The following is a 24,296-nucleotide window of genomic DNA, read 5'->3' on the forward strand; positions in this document are numbered from 1 at the left end:
TTTGTAGCGCTAGTTAGTATATTTTCTTAAATTTTAATTTAAAAATCCGAATTGCCAATTAGGGCTCATTTATCAGTTCGTTTTTCAGTCAATTGTTGTTGTTTTTTAGATATAAAACTTATTTAGGAATTTTCATCAGTAAAATGTTAATATTTTTTCAGAAAGGACCGTGATAACTATTTTTGACGAACAACAATTTCGGCCTTTAGACAGAAAATTCCCGCATGCTTCGATAAATATTATGTCACGTGCTCATGCCTCATATAACGACCAATCGCGATTCAGTTTGTGAACGTCATATGACTAAAACAGTTCTGTCAGTAGTTTGGTTGTTGTCTGTTACCAGGCTTGAGCATACGTGATGTTATTTTCAGTTTACACCAAGTGGAAATTTGTGTTTTAAAGTCACATAAAAAATAATTTGTTACGAAATTAATTTGAACTAAAAATATGAACTGCACAGTGTGTATAGTATTCCTTTAACAAACTAGGTCATCAATGAATTTTGGCGATATAAGATCCAATCTATTAAAATTGAGAATATTTGTTTTATAAAACATTTATTTTGAAATTTTCTCATTTACGTGACCCGGATGTAGTAGGTGTTAGCACGGCGGCTAGTTACTACGTACGCAAATCATGTATGTGGAGAGCAGCAGGTGGCCACTAGAGTCTACAACTGCGCTTTCATCATTTGAGTTAAGCTATTTCTGTACCAACTTGTATTGTTTATTAGTGGGTCAGTGTTTCCTACGCATTTAAATGAGTCTTGCTGGTGTATACTTGACCTATTAGTGTTTGTTGATTCGCTTTACCTCCACGCGTCGGATGTTTTGCATTCCCTTTTTAGTATCCATAACGCAACAGTATAAGACACTGAGATGCCACGTTTAACCAGATCACTGCCTCTATCCTGATCGCTTGTATCAAATCCTAATAATAATAATTTGGGACGTACTGTACTTCAGCATGTCTGCACCTAAAGGAGAAACGCAGTCACTCCGTTTCGGCCAGGTGGTGATTGGGCCGCCGGGTTCTGGTAAAACCACCTACTGCCAGGCCATGCAGGAGTTCCTCACGCACCTCGGACGCAAAGTTGTTGTGGTAAACATGGACCCGGCAAATGATGGACTACCGTACTCTTGTGCTGTGGATATCTCCGAGTTGGTCACATTGGATGATGTCATGGCTGGCTTGAAGTTGGGGCCCAATGGTGGGCTCCTCTACTGCATGGAATATGTGGAGGCCAATCTGGACTGGTTGGGAAACAAGCTGAAGGAGCATCCGGACTGTTACTTCTTGTTTGACTGTCCTGGGCAGGTGGAGCTCTACACACACCAGAATTCAGTGAAAAACATTTTCTCGCAATTGGGAAAGTGGAATTTCAGGGTGTGTGCAGCTCATTTTACTTTACTTACCATGTTCATTCTTTTTTTTCTTTTGTGTTCAGCTAATGTGTGTATATATATTTTTTTCCTTTGTGTTCAGCTTACATGTGTGCACCTTGTGGACTCGCATTACTGTGCGGACCCGGCCAAATTCATCTCTGTGCTGTGCACTTCACTGTCCACTATGCTGCACGTGGAGCTCCCTCATGTCAACATCCTCTCCAAGATGGACTTAATTGAGCAGTATGGCAAACTAGGTAGGAGACTAGGTTTGTGGTGGAGTTACTTTCGACAAAGCAAAGGATCCGTTTGCAGTGGAGTTAACTCATTCATCCATTTAGTATAGAGGTTATCCTAATAAGGGTTGCAGATGAGTTGCAGGCTATCGCAACCGATTTTGGATGAGATATCGACTAGCTGGCGTTCAGATTCACTGCCAATAAAAATTGAAGCAAATTCAATGACCTTCCATGCAAGCTTTTGGAACAATTACTAAGTGCAAACTCTAGACAGGAAGACAAGCACTGAGATTATCGTTTGACCTAGCACGCCATACTGCCTTGAACATTTGTGAAGATCAATTCTGTTGAATGCGTTATTGATTATTTGCATCTTGAAGCAACTGTTGTAAAAAGGAGGTTACTATTTGACTGTAACCAGATTTATTCTCTACCGCGGCCCGTTTAGTCAACTGAACATGGTTCTTATTTACTTGTGCTGGTTGCTACGGCGGATTGAATTCCCAACCTTCAAACTGTAAGGCAAACATGTTAAGATTGCCCACTGTATTGCCCCCAAACAGTTGAGCCAAATTGAAGACTTAAGATTTTCCATAGGTGTGAATTTGAGTGTGAGTGGTCTGTATATAATGAAATAATGAATAGTTTACAAATAAGTGTTTACTTAGTTCCTATTTGTCATGTGTTAGAAAAATGTTTGACTCATTTGGCATTTTGAGTCTTTTTTTTTTTTTTTTTCTCCAATTTGAGTCTGCTTCTCTTCGGTTTTGTAATTTTTTTTCCATTCGTCTTCCGTTTACACCAGTTGTCGGGGATGATCCTACTTCAGTTTTGCAAAAACAAAGCAAAACCATTTAACATTTACATCTCGTGTGGTGCACAGAGTTCACACTTAAGTCAATCTTCTTGATTAAGTATTATCAGGATAAAAAAACTCAAAAAGCTAATTAATAATAATCATAGCCGGGTTTTATGTGACATCAGAGGCATATCTTCCACTAACTAGTGGTTGTACAGGGTCAATCGTTTTAAAGATTCAAGATTTTTGAAAAAAATTCCATCATATAACGATATCCTTATTCAATGTTTTCAATCTTTCCCAGCATTCAACCTGGACTTCTACACTGAAGTTATGGACCTGACATATCTTCTTGATCACCTGGCTGCAGATCCTTTCTTCAAAAAATTTCGCCATCTAAACGAAAAGCTGGCAGAAGTCATTCAAGATTACAGCCTGGTCTCATTCGTGTCTCTCAATGTTCAGGTATTTTTTTTCTCAGATATTTCTAGTGATGCTTTGCTGAAAATAATTTTGCTCACATTTATTATGTTGTTTGTATTATATTCAAGAGGTGTCACAATATTAAGATTATTCAACTTTAAAATAGAGAATTTCATCTTCTTTAGGCTTTTGCCAGTTTCTTGTGATTAGCAGCCAGAAGATACATCTTATTTATCTTTGAAGGATTTAATACATAGCCATAGCCTATTTTTATTTCCATAAAACCACAAAAAAATAATGCATGGATGCAACGTATGTGCAATGTATTAATAAAAAAGAATGTCTAAAATTGTAAGGAAATGACAAACACTGCAGTTTAGGGCTGCAGTATTTTAACTCTCAATCGATGAATTGGATTTTGAAAATCAATATTATTTCTATTCATGTTTTCAAAAACATGGCCATTTTAAAAGTGACAGCTCAGAAAAATGTTTTGGTGTGTAATGTCAGAAAATGGGCAATGTCGCTTTTCAAATCAAAAACAAACAGTCAACACAATAGGAATCTGTACATTTTCATTGTCTACAGATATTGGATATTTGCTTTTAAGAAGACAAAATTCTGAGCATTTTAACCATTTTCAAATAAAGGAATATAAACATCCATCCATTGATTTTAGCCGCTTATTTTTATTTTTTTTATCAAAAATAATTATTTATTTGATCATTGCACCTGCTGTTCATTTAGTGCTTGATGTGTTTGACAGAAATTACATGTTTTTTTCTGAGTGATTGTTACCATGGTAACATGTTATTCAGGTCTAAATTTTAAAACAAAAACAAAATCTGATTTCAACCAACCGAAATACCATATTTCTTAGTGTACAAATCGACCTCACGTATAAGTTGACCCACCCCCACCCCCTTTTTTTTTCTTTTTTACTTACATTTGGGTGAATTCGACAAAAACGTGAGTATACGCCTACCCGACCTTAGTGGTTACACATATCATAGCTGTCCAATAACTTATGGTGTGTTATTAAAATGACAAAATTACGGTACTTTAGATGCATTTCTTCATCATATATCAAATAACATACTGTTGTGGTTACGGAGGGGCGGAAAAGAGACAATTGCAAGTCAATGTGCACGCGTGCATGGAGACGCAAATGCTGAAACTAATAACGATACTAACTAATAATGATATGAAGTTTCAATGGTTTATTTTTCGACACAGCTGAATGTGAATTCATCTAAAAGCACTAAGTCATCATCATACACGCCAATTGGCTTCTACTATTTAAATCCCGACCGTCCTCTCCTTCCTGCTCGTCATTTGCGCAAACATCCTCGTTACTCTTTCGCGGGTAGTCATCTTCGGTCCTGTCCAATTTGTTTGAAATGGACGTCTTCGGAGATGATTTGGTGATGATATTAAGACGTTCTTTACCCAAGTTGTGAGATCACAGCATGGAAGGTTGCCCTTTGCTGTTTCTCCCCCCACCTGCCGACATCCATGCTCTCAAATTTGAATTTGAAATTGCATACCCGCTAGAATAGATGCGTACTATATCGAATTAGAGGTATAATCATTGTAAGCCTGGTAAATGACATTTATTTTGCATTTGAATTTGTTATTCAAACAGATATGGGGAAAAAAATGGGTCTGGTTTTGAGTTATGCAGGTATAAGTCCAACACCCCCCATATAGGGGTTGAAAATGAGGGAAAGAAACTCGACTTGTACGCAGGGAAATACGGTAGATCTGGTTACCACGGTAACACTCCTGCTCTGGTTTCGTTGTACTTGTCTGTCAGTTTTATCCTCCTCACCCAAGGGCTGCTAAAAGTTGACTCTTCCTTTCTATGAATGCAGGACAAAGAGAGTATGATGCGTGTGTTGCGGGCTGTAGATAAGGCCAACGGGTGCTGCTTTGGAGACTTGGAGGAGAGGAATCTTCAGGCCATGATGTCAGCTGCCGTTGGGGCAGACTTTCAGTTTGGCTCGTATCCTTTTCTAGCAGCTCTGGTGACTCAATGCTGACTCATGTTGCTCAATGAACCCCCCACCACTTACGGGATTGGTCGAAAAGCTGACTGTCCTTCTAAACCGGGGTTTCATGACGATTGTAAAGAAACACACTGCGAAGTGTTAACCTTTGCCTTAACAGCACACTCTCCAGCACTCTCGGAGTTCAAGAGCGGTACCTCGAGACCAACGGGAAGACTGTGGAGGAGGAATTGATGGACCTTTGAATCAAGCTTACCTTGCCTTAATTCTGAACTGGTTTCCACATATTCAGGAGTGACATTTGAAGGACATGGGTCGTCATAAAGCAAATACACATTTTATTAAAACTATCTCTAATGAAATGTTAATGCGATGTTCTGTGACGCTCCATGAGAAAATGTGTGTTCCTTGAGATTACATGAGCGCTTTCCTCCAGCGGGTGGCAGCCGACGTGCTCCCAAACGGTGGAGTCTGCTCTCCGACGGGGGCCGCTCCAGCTTTTCCCCGCTGCCGGAGCAGAAAAATTAAGTCAGGCGGGGAGAGGAAGCCACATTAAATCTGTGTTTCTGCACAACTGGCTCTGTGTCTGCTCTTTGGGATGGAAGACCCTCAAACTCTCCTTTGACTCTTTCCCGCACTGTCGTAATCACATTTTAATACACGCTCCTTCGAATGCTTAAAACATTTCACATGCTCTCACTTTACAAAATAATAAGTATCATCCACACGTATTCATGTGTCTTCAAAGTGGAGCTAAGTAATTACTGACGAGATACGGTAACGTGGTGAACTTGGAGCACTCTGCTGCAGTCGTCCATGCATCGAGGGGGTGTGTCGGGCACAGTTTTAAATTGTGTACCGATGTTTCCACATGTGATCAACTATGCCTTCTCATTGGTACCTCCTGCCCACACACACACGCACACACATCACCACTTCCTTTAAGCCCCCTACGGGAAGATGTGTGTAAGACTTGTGAAAGTGTAAAATGGAATTGTAAACGCTACTTTTATTAAAATAAATATATTAAAACGCGGAATGGAGTTTGTCCGTGCATGCCATTCGTTTAATCAGCAGCTCGCAGTCTTCTGCACACGCACACAGTTCTCATCACACCCCTCCCTTGCTGCTCTGCGTTTCATGGATGCCAGTCTTTGCTTTCACTGAGGATAAAAAGGCAAAACAAATGCACTAAGTGTTGTCTGTTTTGCTGTACTTTTTGGAATTGTCCACGCTTGCACTAATGCCTCCCATCAATCCCTCTAACCCAGGCTGCTAGATAAGGTCTGGCTTGACTGTTGGTTCAATGTTATTGGGGTGAGAGAGGCAGAGAGCTGCAGCCTTGCCTGCTCCCATCCCCCACACTGCACAGCACTGAGAGACAGGGGAGGAGGGAGCGAAAAGAGGGAATGTGCATTGCTAGTCTAATGCTGCAAGGCTTCCTCCTTCTGCTGTGTGGGTTGCTTTAGTACATTCAAAAACAAAACCAAAAAAAAAAGCGTTGACATAAGGTGAAAGCATTTGTATTTATGTGGTGATCGGAAGGAAAGCCGGGATATGTTCAAACATGTTTGTGAGAATGTTCCACAGATCATTCGACACTATTTCAACAATGTTCACGATGTGTGATCTATTTAAAGTTGAACACAACTTGTATGAACATAAACAGTCCCCTCGTGTAATGTAATATTTTGGCACTACACGAGTGGGGAAATGACAATGAGGACGCCGGAGATCCGGTCCAGCCTTGCTTTTACTTTTCGATCTGGTCCGGGTTTTGCATCCCCCCGCTGGGCTCAGTAAAATGGCTGTATCCAACGAAGCCTCGTGTTGGTTGGGCTTGCTCCCTGCCTCTACTCGGGCTCAGTAACACAACTCCCACAACAATTTCTCTCGGTTTTTACGCATTGTATGAAGCGCCCGTCATCACTCTAAGCCGCTCACGGAACCGGAACCAAGGGGTGGCAGCCGGATTCGGTCCGGTTCGCGGGCGGGGATGAATCGGCACCGGGATAAATGGTTCTAAACAATTATTCATGTTCCATGCTAGCTTTTGATTGTGACTGACTCGCCGAGAGAGGGAGAGAGGTGGGGGGTGTATCATGGCCGCTCAGGTCGCCAGCGCCGCCACTCTGAACACAAGCCCGCCTTCCGAGCTAAAAAAGCCGGATCGAGAGCCCAAGGAGGACACGGTAGCGGCTGAGAAGCAGTCCGAGAAAAAGCAGCCCGGGTTGGAAGGCGAATCGCCGGGCCGGGGAGATCTGCAGGACGGCGCCGACGCTGGAAATGCAGGAGGAGGAGGGGAGCCTGAGATGAAGAACGGGAATGGGAACCCGCCCAGAGCTAACAATAATAACCAGAATGACACCGTTGGACCGGAGGGGAACAATCACCCGGGTATGGTGCACCACCACAACCCCGCGTTCCCTCCACCGTCGTACGGATACAGTCAGCACTACAGTCGGGCCCCTTTTCATCAACATGGCGGACAACAAAGCCCTGGCATGGCAGCTGCTGCGGGTCCGGCCGTTCAGCCCGGCAACATCATGGACCCTTACCAACCCAATTCGCATGACTTTTCGAACCACCAGTTCAACAGTTACAGCCCGTTCCCGAACAGGACTCCGTACCCGGGCCAGGCGTACGCTATGAACTCGCCTCGCAGTAGCCAGGCGCCGACAGCTGGGGGGCAGCCAGCTAAGCAGCAAGCACCAGCGGGAGGACCCACGGCCATGGCTGGATCTTACAATAACCAGAGATATAACATCGGAAACCCGCAGCCTACGTCCACACCGACGCTCAATAAGCTCCTGACTTCGCCGAGCTCCACGCGGGCTTATTCCAGCTACCCGTCTAGCGAGTACGCTAGCCAGGAGGGAGCTAGCAAGGGAGCAGCAGACATGGGCGCTAGCGGTCAGTATGGAGGCAGCAATCCGGCTTGGCAACAAAGAAGCCATCACCCGTCGCCTATGAGCCCGGGAAGCGCCGGGCAGCCGCTAGCTAGAAGTCAGGTAAAAAAAAAAAAATATTAAAACGCACACACACTACAACGTGAACGCCATGTCGGTTTTTTTCCACGTCTCCTTCCCTCCTCCTAACTAGTTCACAACGTAGCAGGCCAGCCATTGTCTGCTACACTAGTTCGCTAAGACTCTAAAATGGCTGCCTCTCGTGTGTGTTTTCCCCACATAGCAGCCCGTCAAACAGTCGTTTTTCTGTCCCTTCGAACGATATAAATCGTGGCGTGGTGACGAGGGAAGTCGTCGAAAGTGTACACGGTTGAGGACTTTCGCGCAGCCACGAAGGCCCGACTTTGAGAACGTCTCGAATCCACATCGAGGCAACGGTTCGTTTCAAGCCCCTCAAGGCTTGCCACGCACACCGAACTAAATGTTAAGCAGAAAAAAATACCTTGCTTGTTATGATCATAAGATTTCAGCATACGTACTGTAAATTGCTGTTTAACTTGCCTAAAGCCGGTTGTAGAATCTAGACTTGTTAATTTTCCATTTTCGTTTGGTGGCTATGTCGGGAGGAACGCTATCCCGCTCCGAATCTGTTAGATAACTGGCCTCTCGCTTTTCCACCTTTCAAAGAAAAGCAACTTAAACGTCGTTATAATATGTCACTAAAATGACGTAAATGTTTGCAACGTGACCGCCTATCTCAGTGCAGCAAGGATGCGGAGTTCCACATGCTTGTTGTTGCCAGTAATCGGTCAAAAGGCATCGGGCCACATGAAGCGAGTTGCTGCAAGATTGCAGCGTGCAACGGGGATTTGAATTGTGGAGGTAAAAATCGTGCTGTCAAAGCCAGGGGATAGTTGGTCTCGGGTTGACATGCTAGCTCTGATCTGATTGGCTCCTCAGCCGCAGCTCATAGCCATTTATAATTACATGTGATGCAAGGCAACAGTTGCTGCTGATAAGAGAAGTATTGTCTCATCTCAGGGTCACCGGAGGTATTACTGCCTTTTCCTTTTGGCTGCCACTTTTCTCTCCAAACACCTCGAAATATTGACACAGATGCAATTGGGTTTGAGCTTACTAAATACATAACATACTGCCTATGCTTTGTTATACCTAAAATAAATTTCCTTACGTTTAAAAGTGCATCTCTACTTCATAATCTTAGTCAGATAGGCTTGTTACTTTTTCTAACACTTCGGATGGGGACACAGTGTAAAGATGCAAATATAGAGGTAAAGTTTACCACATTCAATTGGGATCTTACGCAGAAAAAGCAGGCTGTGTTACGGAGGTATTTGAAACAAGCTCTCCCTCATCCATGGCGTCCAGCGACTGCGTTATCTTGCCATTTTATAACCAAACACCAACTTCAGACGTTAAAAAAAATCTCTCGCATAAGAAAAAAAACAGTCAGTATTTGTTCATTTATTATTCGATGATGTAGCATTTGTTATTCATAATTAACACACTGATATTCTAAATGCTGTAGCTAAACTATCAAAATGGGTATTGCTTAGAAAAAACTCTTTGCTCTTGCCCCTACTAAAATTGTAGTCGTAAGAAGTTGATTCGATACTTCTGTATATGCCAAAGTTTTTTTTTTTTTCCTAACAATGATCTGTACTTTAACTTAAAAGGACATTTAAGTAATTAGTCTTGTAACTCCATTTCATGTGCAACCGATACCTTTTAAAAACACACATTTTGCCACTTGCTACCAGCTGAAAAAGATAACGTTTTCAAGATTGGGGTAACAACTGATCATGGCTCATTTGGTTTCTGGGTTTGATCATGTGACATTCGCAAGATATCCTTGATTGGTTATTAGCTGAGTCTTCTATAAACGTGATGTAATTTTTAGTCAACAGTAAGTGGCAATTTTTTTTTTTTAAGTTAATCGACAAAAATATTTGAAAATTTATTATAGAGTAGGGAAAATATCACCTTTTTAATGCCTGGGTGACTAAACAAGTTTAGTATCTTTAAGTCTGGAGGTAGTCAGACTACTTTTTTCAACATTTTCCATGAAAACATACTTTTATTGTTGCATATTTACAGCAATTGTCAAAAGTTTGTCTGTCACAGTTTGTATGTACAGTATTCTTTATCTATACTACAGTCTTGTTTGCATTCAGGCAAAATCTGCTAACTGCAACGGATACCATCTTCTTTGCTTCTTGTTGCAACTTTCCTATTGTAAAATACGGTGATATACAGTATACTTGCATGCATGTTTTAAATGCATAGTTACCCGTCAATGAAAAATTAGCTGCATTTTAGCCCCTTTTGCAGAAATGTGTGCCTTTAGCTGCTGTCTGGTTGGCATGCCACACAAGTTTGACTCCAAAGAATTTTCCCCCCAGTCCCTCCCCCCTTAAGCCAATCAGAAAGCAGTTCACCATCTCTCACCCACCAAGGGAGTTTGTCTTATGCAGATTAGCCATGTGCTGCTTTTATTTATTTAAATTCATCATGGCGCATCTCCAGAATGTCATGCAAGGCATACCATTTGCAAAAATAAAAAGGTTTTTAAGATGATGAGGCTTTTTCTCCAGCACGTTTGGGAATTCTCTCGCTGTATTTTAAAACAGTGTTCATGTTGGAAGTGAGTTTTGCGTTCTAAACATCTAAATAAGTTTAGTATTTATTGAAATGTTATTTATCATAACAAGGTCTGCGCTTGTTTCCATTTCACTTGCCTTGTTTTGGAATTATTTCTTTAATTTTGCGTGTCAGTCATCGGAAGGCTAACTGCCTTCTCCACAGGGATTTAAAAAAAAAATACTTCGACAAGGCTCAAAACATGAACACAGCTGGGAAATGCGTGTAATTGGGCTGATTGCAATCTAGAAGCTGATTTGTATACATCACTGTTTACTTGTGAAATTATGGTGAAATAATCAGGAAAAAAAAAACATGAGAAATTATTTTAAAAGATTTTTTTTCCACAGTTTTTTGATATATTTTCTTTGCAATCCTGGAGCCCTCATCATTGTTTTCCAATCAGTGTACCCTATTATAACGCTATTATAAATGCAATAAAAAAATCTTCATTAATGACAAATATCTTTGTTTATGCATTAATGTAAACACTGTTTAGTGACAGGCAGAAGAGTTAAACGGTTTTCTATTTGATGGTATGATAGTATGTTTAATGACCTTGTTGACATTCATACAACTTAATGGACTGCCACTTGTTAGTTTAATAGCTTTGTCTTAAATTACACAAGTGCAAATTTCACGCAATTATTGAGTAAAATGAGGTTAGATCCTCATTTTAATATTGCTAATTTTGCCATATTTCGTTTTCACTAATTGGTTCAACAAAATGTTGGGAAACACTGACATATTAACTCAACTTAATCAATCCCTAAATTTCATATTTTTGCTGACTCATTTCCATTCTTTGTATCTCCTAGCCACCCGGTTCCATGGACCCAATGGCGAAAATGAGAGGGCAACCATACAATGCCAGTAGCCCCTATAGTCAGCCATCACAGCAAGGACCTCCCACAGGGCAGCAGGGCCCTGGCTATCCTGGCCAGGGATATGGCCCCCCAGGTCCTCAACGATACCCAGTTGGCATGCAAGGACGAACGCCTGGAGGCATGGGGGGCATGCCCTATGGTCCACAGGTAGACCTGGTTTGATTCTGTTGTTATTATTGCTTTAAGTTGCACTTACAATTATTTTTTTTGTGCTAGATGGGGTCCTATGGACAGCAGGGACAAGGAGGATACACTTCACAGGGCCAGGGCCCATACTATGGTCAGCCTGGTCAGGGTCCACACCCAAGCCAGCATCAGGCACCCTACTCTCAGTCCCAACCTGGACAACCAGGAGGTCAAGCACCTTACCCGGGCCAACCTCACCAGCCGCCACCGTCGGCACCGCACGCCCAAGGAGGACCCCCTTATCAGCAGCCTCATATTCCCCCGCAATCCCAGGTTCCACAAGGCCCCACGCAGTCTCAGCCGCCGTATTCCCAAGCGTCAGCCCCACAGCCTGGCCAGTCTCCATACCAGCAGCAGGGACAAGGCGGTCAGAATGCGCAGCAGCCAAGTTCCCAGGTTCCCCCAGGATCACAGGGACAGGGCAACTATCCGACATCCACACAGCCACCTCAGCAGCCTCCCTCGCAGCAACAGCAACAGTCACAGGCACCCCAGCACACACAGGGACAGTCTGGAGCATACCCACAAAACCCTCAGCAGCAGCAAGCACAGCAGTCACCTTATCAACGCTTTCCTCCTGCCCAACAACAGGTGTGGTCCTCAGATGAGGATTATAGTAGTCATCTTTGTTTGGTTCGTGAACATGTACGTCAGGGAATTTGTTGTTCCTTTTTAGGAGCTACCCCAAGATTCTTTTCAGTCTAATGCTCCACCATCTTCGCAACAAAAAGGTGGTCCAGAGGACAGTCAGGGCCGTCCATCCAGCCTTCCGGTCAGTCATGTATGCATCATTGCTTGCATTCTTATCTCTAGTTCTCTTTTGCAATTTGTAAAATCATCTGCTCGTTTGTGTGTTTTGAAGCTATTATTCTCAATTCCATAGTTTCCTACGGAGATGCTAAACTGAGTTTTGCGGCAAGCCACATTGTAGTTACAGCTTCCCTCATTCTGTCGTTGTGGCTAAAATCGAATGTTTAAGCGTCTCACCATATTTTTACTTAGGCTATACAAAAACATTTTAAAGGTTACTCATTTAAAAAAATATATATTTTCAAACGTTTTTCAAATACAACATGAAAAAAGAGGGAGAAAAGGTCACAGGTAAATTATTTACAGAGACTCATTACAAACTATCATCCATATACATTTATTTACCATTTTCAGATTTTACTCATCAGTCCCATTCCCTCCAGTACTTTGATCTCTTTGTGTTTTTGCACCTGAGGCATTTAAGTGAATTCAGTGTTCTTAACAGTTCTTACAAGTAATGCCAATAAGGGGGTAGAAAGATTACTCATTTTGAAATCAAAAGTCAAGGATAATAGTTGTAGTTATATTAAAAAGGATACACACACAAAAAAAGCAAAATTTCAACATTTTTAACTACACATGATCGTTTGAAATTTCAGTACAGATTTTAGCAAGCACAACTGAAGTTGGCATTATTTGCTTTCGCTTGGCCACTGTAAGGATTTGGCGTGTCGGCTCAGGCATCCAAGCCTTGGGTTTGACACTTATGGTTTATGGCATGTAGTTTGATGCCAGTGAAATTTCACTGCTCAAACATTTGAATTGGTCAATTAAAAAATGTATGGAATTTATACAGAGAATATATAAGATTTTTATTCCTCCTTTTTGTAATTACCAAAATAGATCAAATATAAGCAACTTTTCGTTGATGTAATTTTACATAATTGACCAAAAAAAAAAAATATATATATATATATATATATATATATATATATATATATATATATAGCTGAAGTTTTGCCTAAAGTTGTGTCTTTTTTCAGTGTGTGAATCTAGTACTAGTAGAAGAGGTGGGCTTAAAGGTTTTATAAACAGAATATACTCTCATAACTCTGCTCTTCTCCCTTGCATGCTCTCAGGACCTGTCAGGGTCCATTGACGACCTGCCTACTGGTACGGATGGTGCCCTGAGCCCCGGAGTGAGCACGCCGGGTGTTTCGAGCAGCCAGGGCGAGCAGAGCAACCCGGCTCAGTCGCCCTTCTCACCTCACACATCTCCCCACCTGCCGGGCATCAGAGGACCATCGCCTTCCCCGGCTGGCTCCCCAGCCAGTGCCAGTACACCTCGCACTGGACCTCTGTCACCTGCCAACATGCCAGGTGGGCTGTTTTCTTCATGTCCAAAAACAATATTTACAATATGTCTTTCCATGGCTATACTTAAGATCAAATAATAGAAACACCATAGCTTAGCTTGTTTTAAAATACAATTCCATTTTTGTATATTTTACTCATCATACTCCCCCACCCAATTGTTTTTTGTGTGTTTGTACATAGAACAAACCGAGTAAATTACATCAAAATAATGTTCCTAGTAAATTAGAAAGACTTTTGCAGTGTTTTTTTTTTTTTTTTTTTGCCCCTTCAATTGTGTCAGCAAGTGGGCACCATGTTAGCTGAAACTCAACTTTCAGTCACATTAATATTTAACTAAGTAATTATATCAATTTTGTTGCAACACATGCTGACCTAACTTTCATATTGTTTTCCAGGCAACCAGATGCCTCCAAGACCATCAAGTGTGCAGTCAGATGGTAGCCTTCACCCTGGTATGAGCCAGTCTCCTTTGGCTCCGGATCGAGGTACCTTGTGTTTCATGTACAATTTTGTTTACTTTAGCTTATTCTGAACAAGCCTATCTCTTCATTCACCCCTTTTAGGGTATATGCAGAGAAACCCTCAGATGCCCCCTTATGGTTCTCCACAGTCAGCCTCTGCATTGTCACCACGCCAGTCCTCGGGGGGACAAATGCATCCTGGGATGGGTCCATATCAACAAAATAACTCCATGGCTGGCTATGGCCAACAGGGGGGACAATATGGGCCCCAGGGTGTGTATCTTTCTCCATTTTTACCATCTTTTAAAAAATATTTTGCCCCCCCCCCCCCCCCCCCCCCCTTTTTTTTCTTTATAATCGTTTTTGTTGTTTATACAAATTATGTTTGTCCTGACAATTTACTGTAATTTTGAAGTTTATGTGTACATTTCTCATTAGAAAAAACAATTGGCTCCATCTCTCCAGCACATAGGCACAGCATAGCAAGCTATCTCTGCTCCCTCCCTCTAACTCTGTTGCTGCTATTAATAGCTGTGAAGCAGAAAGTCAGCTGACGTAGCAGAGCCTCCTGTCAGTAGAGCTCAGACTGTGACGAAGGCTTGTTGCTCGGGGAACGTAGCTCTTACTGCTAGCACACTGTGGAGAGAAACGTGTGCCTCACGAAGCAAAAATAATTACTTGTCGCTTTAGTTTTCAAAACACAGGTCTTGTCCAAATGATTTTCTGATCTATTTCTTCAAATTTGCTTTAGGTTATCCTCGCCAACCCGGCTATGGTAACATGCCCAATGCCAACTACCCTGGTACTGGTATGGGTCCTATGGCAGGTCAAGGTGGGGGACAACCATATGCTGGAATGCCCCCTGGAAGGATGCCACCGAATCAAATTGGAGCACGTCCTTATGGCCCCAGCATGGGACCTAATATGGGCCCTAACATGGGCAACATGCCATCACAGGTTAGCTCAGCGATGTGCCCCCCTCCAGGCATGAACAGAAAACCCCAGGATCCTGCAGCCATGCAGCACCCTGCCTCAAATTCATTGCACAATAGGTTGGTTGACGCTCTGGCTGACTTCTTTACTTTTCAACAATTATATCATTACTAGACACTCATTGTTCTTCCACATGCAGGATGTCGGGTTACCCTAACATGCCTCCAGGCATGATGGGCTCCGGTCCTCCTTATGGTCCTCCTATGAACAACATGCCTGGAATGATGAACACCCAAGGTGGCTCCCCCTATCCCATGGGGCCAAACATGGCCAACAACTCAAGTGGTATATTTTACCGATTGGTTGCATCTTGATTACTTGAACCTTTTGTTATTCAAAGCCTATCAATGAATGTATTCTCAACTTTTATGTGTCCAGGTATGGCCGCCAGTCCAGAGATGAACAATAAAATGAATAACAAAGTCGATGGAAGTGGAACACCCAAGTCAGAGTCCAAATCAAAGGTAAATTCACAATTGTGTGGGGTTTACAGTATTTTTTATTTTTTTTTAAAGCAAATGTACTTTAACAATTTCCACTTCCCTCCAAATAAAACAGAAATCCAATTCCTCAACGACAACCAGTGAAATCATAACTCGCCTGTATGAGTTGGGACCAGAACCTGAAAGAAAGATGTGGGTGGATCGTTACTTGGCTTTCATAGAAGAGAAAGCCATGGGCATGACCAACTTGCCTGCTGTGGGACGCAAACCCCTTGACCTCTTCCGGCTCTATATATCAGTAAAAGACATTGGAGGCATGACACAGGTAATGTTAAGTGTGCGTCTTCCCAATTCAAATGTAGTTCTTGTGGATTTTATACCTGACTAATACTTTGTGTACATCCTTCTCAGGTGAATAAAAACAAGAAATGGCGAGACTTAGCCACATCCTTGAATGTGGGTACATCAAGCAGTGCTGCCAGTTCTTTGAAAAAACAATACATCCAATGTTTATACGCCTTTGAGTGTAAAATTGAGCGTGGGGAAGACCCCCCTCCTGAGATTTTTACAGAAAACAAGAAGAATCAAACGGCAAAGGTCCAACCCCCCTCGCCAGGTTAGAGCTACACTCATTTTCCTTTTACAAATAAAACAATTGCCTTTTAATTCTATGCCATTAAACTGATGTTCCATATCTGTCTATTTCTCTGCTTTCAAACTGAAGCGTCCCTCTGCTCCACAGCTGGGTCGGGTTCCCTGCAGGGTCCTCAGACTCCCCAATCAACTAGCAGTTCCATGGCTGAGGGTGGAGACTTAAAACCTCCAACCCCGGCCTCCACTCCTCACAGCCAGATGCCCCCCATGCCACCTGGTTCCAGGTGACTTTCTTATAACACTATCACAAAGCTTCAAATGTATCTACGCTTAAATAGGTTATAAATCTAAGTTTACCATCTTTGCCCACCCCCCTTTTGTAGAAGCAGTGTTAACTTGCAGGACCCCTTCTCTGAAGGAAGCGACCCTGCTTACCCACGTAAAAACATGACACCCAACTCTGCCTATCAGTCCGGCATGAGCACCCCAGACATGCAGGGGCGCATGGGTCCCTACGAACCCAACAAGGACCCTTTTAGCAACATGAGAAAAGGTGGACACAATGAATGGGTCATAAAATGAGTACCTCATTTCAACTGCTTGGTGAATTTGCACTTAACTGGCTTTAATTTTGCCTGTTTCTACAGTTGGAGAGCAGTTTCTTCCTGCTAACCAGGGCCCAAACAGTGGGGTGGGCGACCAGCAGCAGCAACCACCACAACAGCAACAGCAGCAACCACCATTTAACCGGGGACCACCCGGGGCCATGGGCACGATGCCAATGGGGCCCAGACAGCAGTATCCTTATGGACCAGGCTATGATCGGAGGTAATAAGGATTAAATAGTGGTTTCGAATTTTAAAGGTCATTAAACTCAATTAATGCTAACTAGAGGCTAATTACTTTTGTGGGTCAGGGAAAGATATGTAATTAATACTCCATCTTAGATTGACAAAGGGATTCACTTTCTTAAATGCCATTTGTTTTAATTATCCCATGAGTCATTATGTAGATTTATTTTTAAAAATAAATTTTAATGAGCCAAAGAAAAGTGTTTTATTAGAACCGGATTATTTATTTATTTATTTGACAGTCATAATTGCGGCAAGGTATTTTTTTTTATATCCCCATTACAAGTCCAAAGTTCTGATATTGTATAAAAGAGGATCGGATTAACCATCCATCTAATCTCTACTGTATTTATCATTGTAATCTTCATGTTCTCAAAGATTTCGGTGTTTATAGTCATTATGTTCTTTCCTAGATCTGAGCCAGGAATGGGTCCAGAAGGCAACATGGGATCTGGTGCTTCTCAGCCAAACTCTATGATGCCTGCAAATGCCGACACTGGGATGTATTCGCCAAATCGCTTTCCACCACAGCAACCACGGTTGGTTCCCAGAATTTCTTTATCTCTAAAGCAGCACCTTTGAGTTTTAAATAATATATTTGTTCCTAATTCATTGTGATTCATACAAAGGAATAACATGGACACTGGAAAAAAATCTGCTTAATAAGCTTTTCATCTTAGCGTGTTCATATTAGGAGAGTAAAGTGTGTACTTTTGAGAAAATTTGTAATCCTATCAGATTTTAAGTCATATTTTTGAGGATATGGTTATATTAGTGTTGAATTAAATGTACTGTTGTTGGTTTGTGCGGCACATCTACCTGAAAAGATTTGTTTATTTACTAGCTTCTCTGCTAATGCACTTTTACTCATAACCATCTGCCATTGCTTTTTCACAAATCTCTGTAGACTTCAACAGACTACTGCCATTTGCTGGCATAAAAACGTAATGTATAGTAAATTATGTAATGAGAAAGCCACCATCTAGCTTTGCACGCAATGCAAAAAAAAACAACAAAAAACATGAAATAAAAAATAAAACAAAACCATAATTACCATCATAATCAATTTTATGCAGCTTCTTACAAACATAAGAACATATTTGGGGGGTAGTCAAATCATATAAAAGTGCAGTCAAATCAGGTAGATGATTTTGTAACACTATTTTTTGGTACATGTTTTGAAAAAAAAAAAAACTTGAATTAATTAGGATGAGATGAGGAGTGTGAAGTGATTGTTCAAACATTGTCTGTGGCTTTGACACCATTTAATTTTAAAATTTCAATTCAAAACTAAAATAAATATAAATCTTCGAAGTATGTATTATACTGTACAATACCACAAGAACTATACATCTATTATATGGCAGTATTTTCTAATATTAATAATACACATAAACCACATTCACCAGACTACTGAGAGAATTCCAAACTTGGATTTTTGATGTCAAATCCAGATAAAACATTCCAAAATGCAAACTTCCCACTGACACTACAATAGCCCGAAAAGCGAAAGAATTTTGTAAAAACAATCTTAAACAACTTTTCCATATGTAGCTCTTTTAAATACAATAAATTCTCCTTTTACATGACACACTGTTGAGCATTACTATACTTGATCTTTGCCATAGCAGTGCTTATGCATCTAGTGCAGTGTTTCTCAACAATATTTTGCCAGGCCCCCCCTAGAAAAGAGATCATTTTTCAACCCCCCCCCCCCCCCCCCCCCATTCAGTGGATGCACTGAATATAAATAAGATTATTAATGATGAAAATTGTATAAGTATACCTACACATGTATCCTTTTAACATTAACAACAAAAAAACGCAATATAAATCAACTTTCAACAACTGTTAATTATTTTTATCGTGTTTATACGGGTTATAGCTTAGTCTAAAACATAAAAAAAAGCAAGTGTACCAAAGTGCCTGAAACTAAAAGAACATGATGAAAATTATTACTTTTTTGCAATTACATTCTACATGACAAAAACAAAGCCTTTTTCCTGGGATCATCCGTGCCCCCCCCCTTGAGAAGCACTGATCTAGTGTTTTCTGTAGAGTTAATGCATTTTTCCAATGGTTGTTTGTGATAAACATTAGTTTTTGTCTGTCAGTCAGGGTTGATTGATTGACATTGTATGCTTTGCGCTAATATTTTTAAATAGAAATGTTTGATCATTATTTTCATGACCAACCTGACGGTGAGCTGTAATAATTGCAGACATGATTCCTATGGTAATCAGTATCCTGGACAGGGCACGCCCTCTACTGGCTCCTACCCTAATCAGCAGCCTGGAATGTACCCTCATCAACAGCAGGTAACAATCGAAAAGTATTATGTTCAGAGACATTGCTTAGAACACTGAAATCCAACCTCAAATGCTTATTATATGTCAAACATTTAAAAGTTTATAGGAGGTAGCTTGAATGTGCTACTCCATATTTTTGTTTCTAAATGTGCCATCAGTTCAAGAGTTGTATCATTTGGGCCACTCAATCTCATTCCATGCGTAGGGCTACAAGCGTCCTGTGGAAGGCGGCTACCCTCCTTCAAAACGTCACGAGTCCGAGTACAGTGGGCCTTTTCCAGGGGGACAGCCCCCACCACAGCAACAACAGCAAGGCGGCGTCCCCGCACCCTCTTCGGGACAGCAAGAGCCATACAATCAGTACAGCGGCAGTGGACCTTACCCGGGCTCTGACCGCCGCCCCCCTGGCCAAGGCAATCAGTTTCCATTTCCTTTTGGCCGTGAGCGGATGCAAGGAGCGACCGGGCCCAATTCTCAGCCCGCCATGCCCCCTCAGATGATGCAGTCGGGCCCAGAAGGTCCTCAAGGGGGCATGTGGCAGGGACCACGAGACATGAACTATCAGAACTACCACGGCAGGCAAGGTGGTCCCGGAGGCCCACCCCAGCCCCCAGGGCCAGGTTACCCTGGCATGAACCGCTCAGAAGAGATGATATCGTCAGAACAGCGCATGAATCACGATGGCCAGTGGGGCGGTCAGATAGGCCCGCGACAGCCTCCTTATGGTCCCGCGGGGCCAGGTCAACCCATGCCTCGTTCTGTGCAGTCAAACTACCAGCCCCCTCAAGGCGTGCAAAACCACATTCCACAAGTATCCAGCCCTGCCTCCATGCCTCGCCCTATGGAGAGTCGGACATCGCCAAGTAAATCCCCCTACATGCACGGAGTGATGAAAATGCAAAAGGCTGGCCCTCCTGTCCCCGCGTCACATATAGTGCCCTCTGCAGCGCAGTCACCTTTAATCAGACGAGACATGCCTTTCCCCATTGGCTCTGTTGAAGCTTCCCATCCTGTTCTGAAACCACGTCGCAGACTCACCATGAAAGATATCGGTAAGACTCCTGGGCGCGTTGCTTCTCTTCTCTTTTCTTTGTGTAGTTTGCATGTGATTTTGTGCAGTGTGACTTTCTCTCATATGCATGTTAAGTTAATGAACTTAACAAATTGTTGAAGGGAAAGTCAAGTCAATATTTTTCTGTACAAAAATAGCTTATATGCTCCACCAAGAGTTAAAACTTTGAATTACGATTAATATTGTGGCTGTGGAATATGCATTACATTGCAAAATCCTCCCTTTTTTTAAATATCTGTCTGGGATATTGTCTGGGATAGAAGGGACCAATGACAACTGACCTGTTTTCCAAGCGGTCATATGACATTTACAAGCTGAGACGTTGGTCGTTGATTGGTCGTTACTTAAGCAATTTTGATGTAATTTTAGTCAACAGCATGTAGCAAAATGGCCACTCCCCAGATTGAGAAAAAACATGTGAATTTTGCTGCTTGATAACATTTTCTACAAATGCAAGTATTAATCAGAACGAGGAATGGACTCTTCCCCAAATTCCAGCACATTGCAACTCTGCTCGTCAAGATAAAAAATGAGTGAATCTGAGAGTTTTATGGACCAATAACATCTTTTTTTTTTCATTCTTAGGAACCCCAGAAGCCTGGAGAGTCATGATGTCATTAAAGTCAGGTCTATTAGCTGAAAGTACCTGGGCTTTAGATACAATCAACATTCTCCTCTATGACGATGGCAGTATTTCTACGTTTGATCTCAATACGGTGAGACTTTTTCTGCTTTGTCATACTTTTTCCACACAATGGGATTGTGTCTAATAGTTTGTCATATTTCATTCCCCATTAGTTGCCTGGCCTACTAGAGTTGGTGGTTGAGTATTTCAGACGTTGCCTAATAGAGATCTTTGGCATTCTACGGGAATATGAGGTGGGGGATCCCGGCCAGAAGACGTTACTTGATCCTGATGCCTTGAAAGAACTCGCGGATGCCATAGAAGAAGAGGAACCCCATTCAGAAGATGTCGATCTGGAGGATGAAGATGACTTGGATGAGGAAGAACAAGACGCAGAAAAGCCACGCATAAAACAGGAGGACGACCATAAGGAATGTTCTGTGTCACGAGAGGGGGATGAGAAGTCCGGTGATGCGGACAGACAGGGCAAGGGATCTTCTTCTGACCAAACTGACTCATTGCCGTCTTCGGCCCAGGAGAGACCCAAACAGTGCAGCAAGTTTGACAAGTTTCCTGTAAAGGTGGTAAGAAAGAGAGATCCCTTTGTTTCTACGCAGAACAACAATCACGGCAAATTGCAAGAGTTTGACAGTGGATTGCTTCACTGGAGCGCCGGAGGAGGAGACTCAACGGAGCACATTCAAACACACTTCGAACCCCGCAGAGACTTCTTGGAACGCCGACAACGAATACCTGTGCCCCAAAGTGTGCTGAAAAGGCGAATCCGTGAAGATTTCCTTGATTATAGTTTGCCAACCGAAGAGGAGAAAAAGAATGAGGAAGAAGATGGGTCGAAGGAGACATCCTTCTCAGGGAAAGCGAGCGTCTCAGAGGACAGCCTCGCCCTCACTAACGAGGAGAACAAATCGGAGTCCAAAACGGCTGAGCAAAGTCACCAGGAAAATAACAGACCCATTCCGTCTGTAAGCGTTTTAGCGCATCATCAGGTCAACGCCATCTTGGAGGACGAGCCTCACAGTAAAGATGAAGGCCCACTCGTTTCGCGGGCCAACTGGCAGGATTCCTTAGCTCGGCGCTGCGTTTGCATCTCTAATATCATCCGCAGCCTCTCCTTCGTTCCAGGAAATGACCACGAGATGTCCAAACACCCAGGGCTGCTGCTGCTACTGGGGCGCTTGATACTGCTCCACCACCGGCACCCCGAGCGCAAACAGGCCCCGCTCACCTACGAGAAAGATGAGGATACAGAAGAGGGTACGGGTCAGAGGGATGAGTGGTGGTGGGACTGCTTGGAGCTCCTGAGGGAAAACACGCTGGTCACTTTGGCTAACATCTCAGGCCAGCTGGACTTATCGGTCTACCCCGAGAGTATCTGCCTGCCTCTGTTAGATGGCCTTCTCCACTGGGCCGTCTGCCCATCAGCGGAAGCACAGGACCCCTTCCCCACATTGGGTCCGCACAGCGCTTTGTCCCCTCAGAGACTGGTTCTGGAGACGCTGAGCAAGCTAAGCATCCAAGACAACAACGTGGACCTCATCCTGGCCACACCGCCGTTCAGCCGACTGGAGAAACTCTACGGGAATCTGGTGCGGCTGGTCGGAGAGCGGAAAGTGGCCGTCTGCAGGGAGATGGCTGTGGTTCTGCTGGCCAACCTGGCCCAGGGTGATAACATGGCTGCCCGGGCCATCGCCGTTCAGAAAGGCAGCGTTGGCAACCTGCTGGGCTTCCTGGAGGATAGTCTGGCGGCCACCCAGTTCCAGCAGAGCCAGAGTTCGTTTGTACACCTACAGGGGATGCACTTCGAGCCCACCAGCCCGGACATGATGAGGCGGGCCGCCCGGGCGCTGCACGCGTTAGCCAAGGTGGATGAGAACCACTCCGAGTTCACACTACATGAGTCCCGGCTCCTTGACCTTTCGGTGTCTCCCCTCATGAACTCGCTGGTCTCTCATGTTATCTGTGATGTACTGTTTTTGATCGGCCAGTCCTGACAGCTGTAGGGAGCCGTGGCTCCTCTTTTCTGGGAGGGGGACGGGGCGCGTTCCCCTCCACCCTCTTCGTCCTCGGTATCCTGGCTTGTGTGTAACAGGGCAAGGAACGTTTAAAAAGTGACTCTTATTTATGAAAACCTCCAGATTCCATTCTCTGAGCCCGCCCCAGGGCATCCTTGCTCCGAGACTGTCGTCGCAGAGCTGTGCTGGATTACACAACAGAGAGAAGCCACACCAAGTGACACTACTTGCAAAATAAATGCCGACAGTTGGAAAACTGTTCCGCACTTGGGGGGAAATAATACTTTTTAATAAAGATAAATAAATGATAAAATAAATAAATAGCTGAAAAACAAAAAACCTAACCAAAGTTGCTGTCTCGTTTACAGTGAGTTTGGGAGACGCAGCCTCAGACCCGAAGCTCTCCCCTAGAGAGCACGATGAGTCTGTGAACTGGTTGATGCTCAGAGGTGAAGCTGACTGACAAAAGTGGCCTACTGGTTCTAGTTGCTGTAGTTTAATTCTCACCAGTCAGGCCAGCAGGCGGCCAAACACTGTCAATAGACACCTTCACCGGGGAGGCCTGTGCAGTGTGCAGTAGATTGTAGGACATTTTCTGTACAATACTGCTTTTGCGTGACAGCCTTCTGTTTCACACAGAAGCGGCTCGGCTAGAGTTCGGAGGTCATTAGGGTTTGGTGTTAAAACAGAAAATGGCTTTCTTCCCCAAAGTATCAAGAACACCCTTACCTCCTCTTATCCCTTGATTGTATGAATACCCTTATGAAAAGAAATCACCTCTTAGGACTGGTTTTCAACTTCAAATACAGCTTTGCTGTGGTGTATATATATATAATGTTGTACATTACACTTCTTTCTGTGTCTGTCTGTCTGTGTCACTATTCTCACGCGTATCATTGGTGAGGGATGGAGGCGGACAGCAACCTCCACTTCCTGCTGATTAGACCCACTCTTCTGGTCGCCCCCACAGCTCTGTAGTGCAACAGACACAGCTCCGACCTGTTGTTTCCTGGTACAACACAAACTAGATGAAGTACATGTTTGACAATTTTTCTTCAGTCATGGATTCTTCATATTTGTATTTCAGACTATGTAGCTAAGACATGTAAATTCTCCCCTTTCCCTTTTTTGGCTCAATGAATATCATTTATTCAGTATGAAATCTTTATACTATATGTTCCACGTGGTAAGAATAAATGTACATTAAATCTTCCTAAGCTGTTTCATGTTTGGTCTTCTCTTTATTCCCTCTTTTTCAACATCGTTGCTTGGTATAAACACACAGGA

The 24,296-nt window shown here is 43.0% G+C and overlaps 2 protein-coding genes and 1 long non-coding RNA gene across 5 annotated transcripts; 2 read left to right on the plus strand and 1 right to left on the minus strand.

Annotated features, from left to right (window-relative positions):
• Window positions 1–613: 613 nt before the first annotated feature.
• Window positions 614–5,432, plus strand: LOC148425464 (GPN-loop GTPase 2-like). 2 transcript variants are annotated; one of them, XM_088410032.1, is made up of 6 exons: window positions 614–698; window positions 969–1,389; window positions 1,489–1,645; window positions 2,731–2,891; window positions 4,724–4,854; window positions 5,031–5,432. In XM_088410032.1, the coding sequence occupies exons 1-6, from the start codon at window positions 640–642 to the stop codon at window positions 5,101–5,103; spliced, it is 1,002 nt and encodes a 333-aa protein (XP_088266158.1). In that variant the 5' UTR covers window positions 614–639; the 3' UTR covers window positions 5,104–5,432. The 2 variants fall into 2 exon arrangements, with proteins under 2 accessions (XP_088266158.1, XP_088266159.1); XM_088410033.1 differs by having other exon boundaries at window positions 616–1,389.
• LOC148425465 (uncharacterized) lies at window positions 5,180–8,446 on the minus strand. Its single transcript, XR_015865039.1, has 2 exons — window positions 8,307–8,446; window positions 5,180–5,365 (listed from the first exon to the last, which is right to left on the minus strand). It is a non-coding gene; the product is annotated as an uncharacterized LOC148425465 (long non-coding RNA).
• LOC148425466 (AT-rich interactive domain-containing protein 1A-like) lies at window positions 6,686–24,231 on the plus strand. 2 transcript variants are annotated; one of them, XM_088410030.1, is made up of 20 exons: window positions 6,686–7,869; window positions 11,247–11,462; window positions 11,532–12,092; window positions 12,178–12,273; window positions 13,391–13,631; window positions 14,024–14,113; window positions 14,192–14,362; window positions 14,841–15,141; window positions 15,222–15,367; window positions 15,461–15,546; window positions 15,641–15,850; window positions 15,937–16,141; window positions 16,250–16,403; window positions 16,503–16,672; window positions 16,767–16,947; window positions 17,384–17,509; window positions 19,192–19,288; window positions 19,485–20,331; window positions 20,937–21,067; window positions 21,150–24,231. In XM_088410030.1, exons 1-20 carry the CDS (start codon window positions 6,961–6,963, stop codon window positions 22,986–22,988), a joined length of 6,777 nt encoding a protein of 2,258 aa, XP_088266156.1. In that variant the 5' UTR covers window positions 6,686–6,960; the 3' UTR covers window positions 22,989–24,231. The 2 variants fall into 2 exon arrangements, with proteins under 2 accessions (XP_088266156.1, XP_088266157.1); XM_088410031.1 differs by having other exon boundaries at window positions 16,268–16,403.
• Window positions 24,232–24,296: the final 65 nt, after the last annotated feature.

The sequence above is a fragment of the Hippichthys cyanospilos genome, chromosome 3 (genome assembly GCF_059441005.1).
Source record: "Hippichthys cyanospilos isolate Australia breed blue-spotted pipefish chromosome 3, RoL_Hcya_1.0, whole genome shotgun sequence".
NCBI lineage: Eukaryota > Metazoa > Chordata > Actinopteri > Syngnathiformes > Syngnathidae > Hippichthys > Hippichthys cyanospilos.

What these genes read in the sequence shown, in the direction of transcription:
- LOC148425464 (XM_088410032.1), top strand. Translation starts at nt 640, where the DNA reads ATGTATGTGGAGAGCAGCAGGTGGCCACTAGAGTCTACAACTGCGCTT. An exon ending in ACTGCGCTTTCATCATTTGA is followed by an intron (nt 699 to 968) that starts GTTAAGCTATTT and finishes ACTGTACTTCAG; the next exon opens with CATGTCTGCACCTAAAGGAG. An exon ending in TGAGCAGTATGGCAAACTAG is followed by an intron (nt 1,646 to 2,730) that starts GTAGGAGACTAG and finishes AATCTTTCCCAG; the next exon opens with CATTCAACCTGGACTTCTAC.
- LOC148425466 (XM_088410030.1), top strand. Translation starts at nt 6,961, where the DNA reads ATGGCCGCTCAGGTCGCCAGCGCCGCCACTCTGAACACAAGCCCGCCT. An exon ending in TTCCTCCTGCCCAACAACAG is followed by an intron (nt 12,093 to 12,177) that starts GTGTGGTCCTCA and finishes GTTCCTTTTTAG; the next exon opens with GAGCTACCCCAAGATTCTTT. An exon ending in TCCTTTGGCTCCGGATCGAG is followed by an intron (nt 14,114 to 14,191) that starts GTACCTTGTGTT and finishes CACCCCTTTTAG; the next exon opens with GGTATATGCAGAGAAACCCT.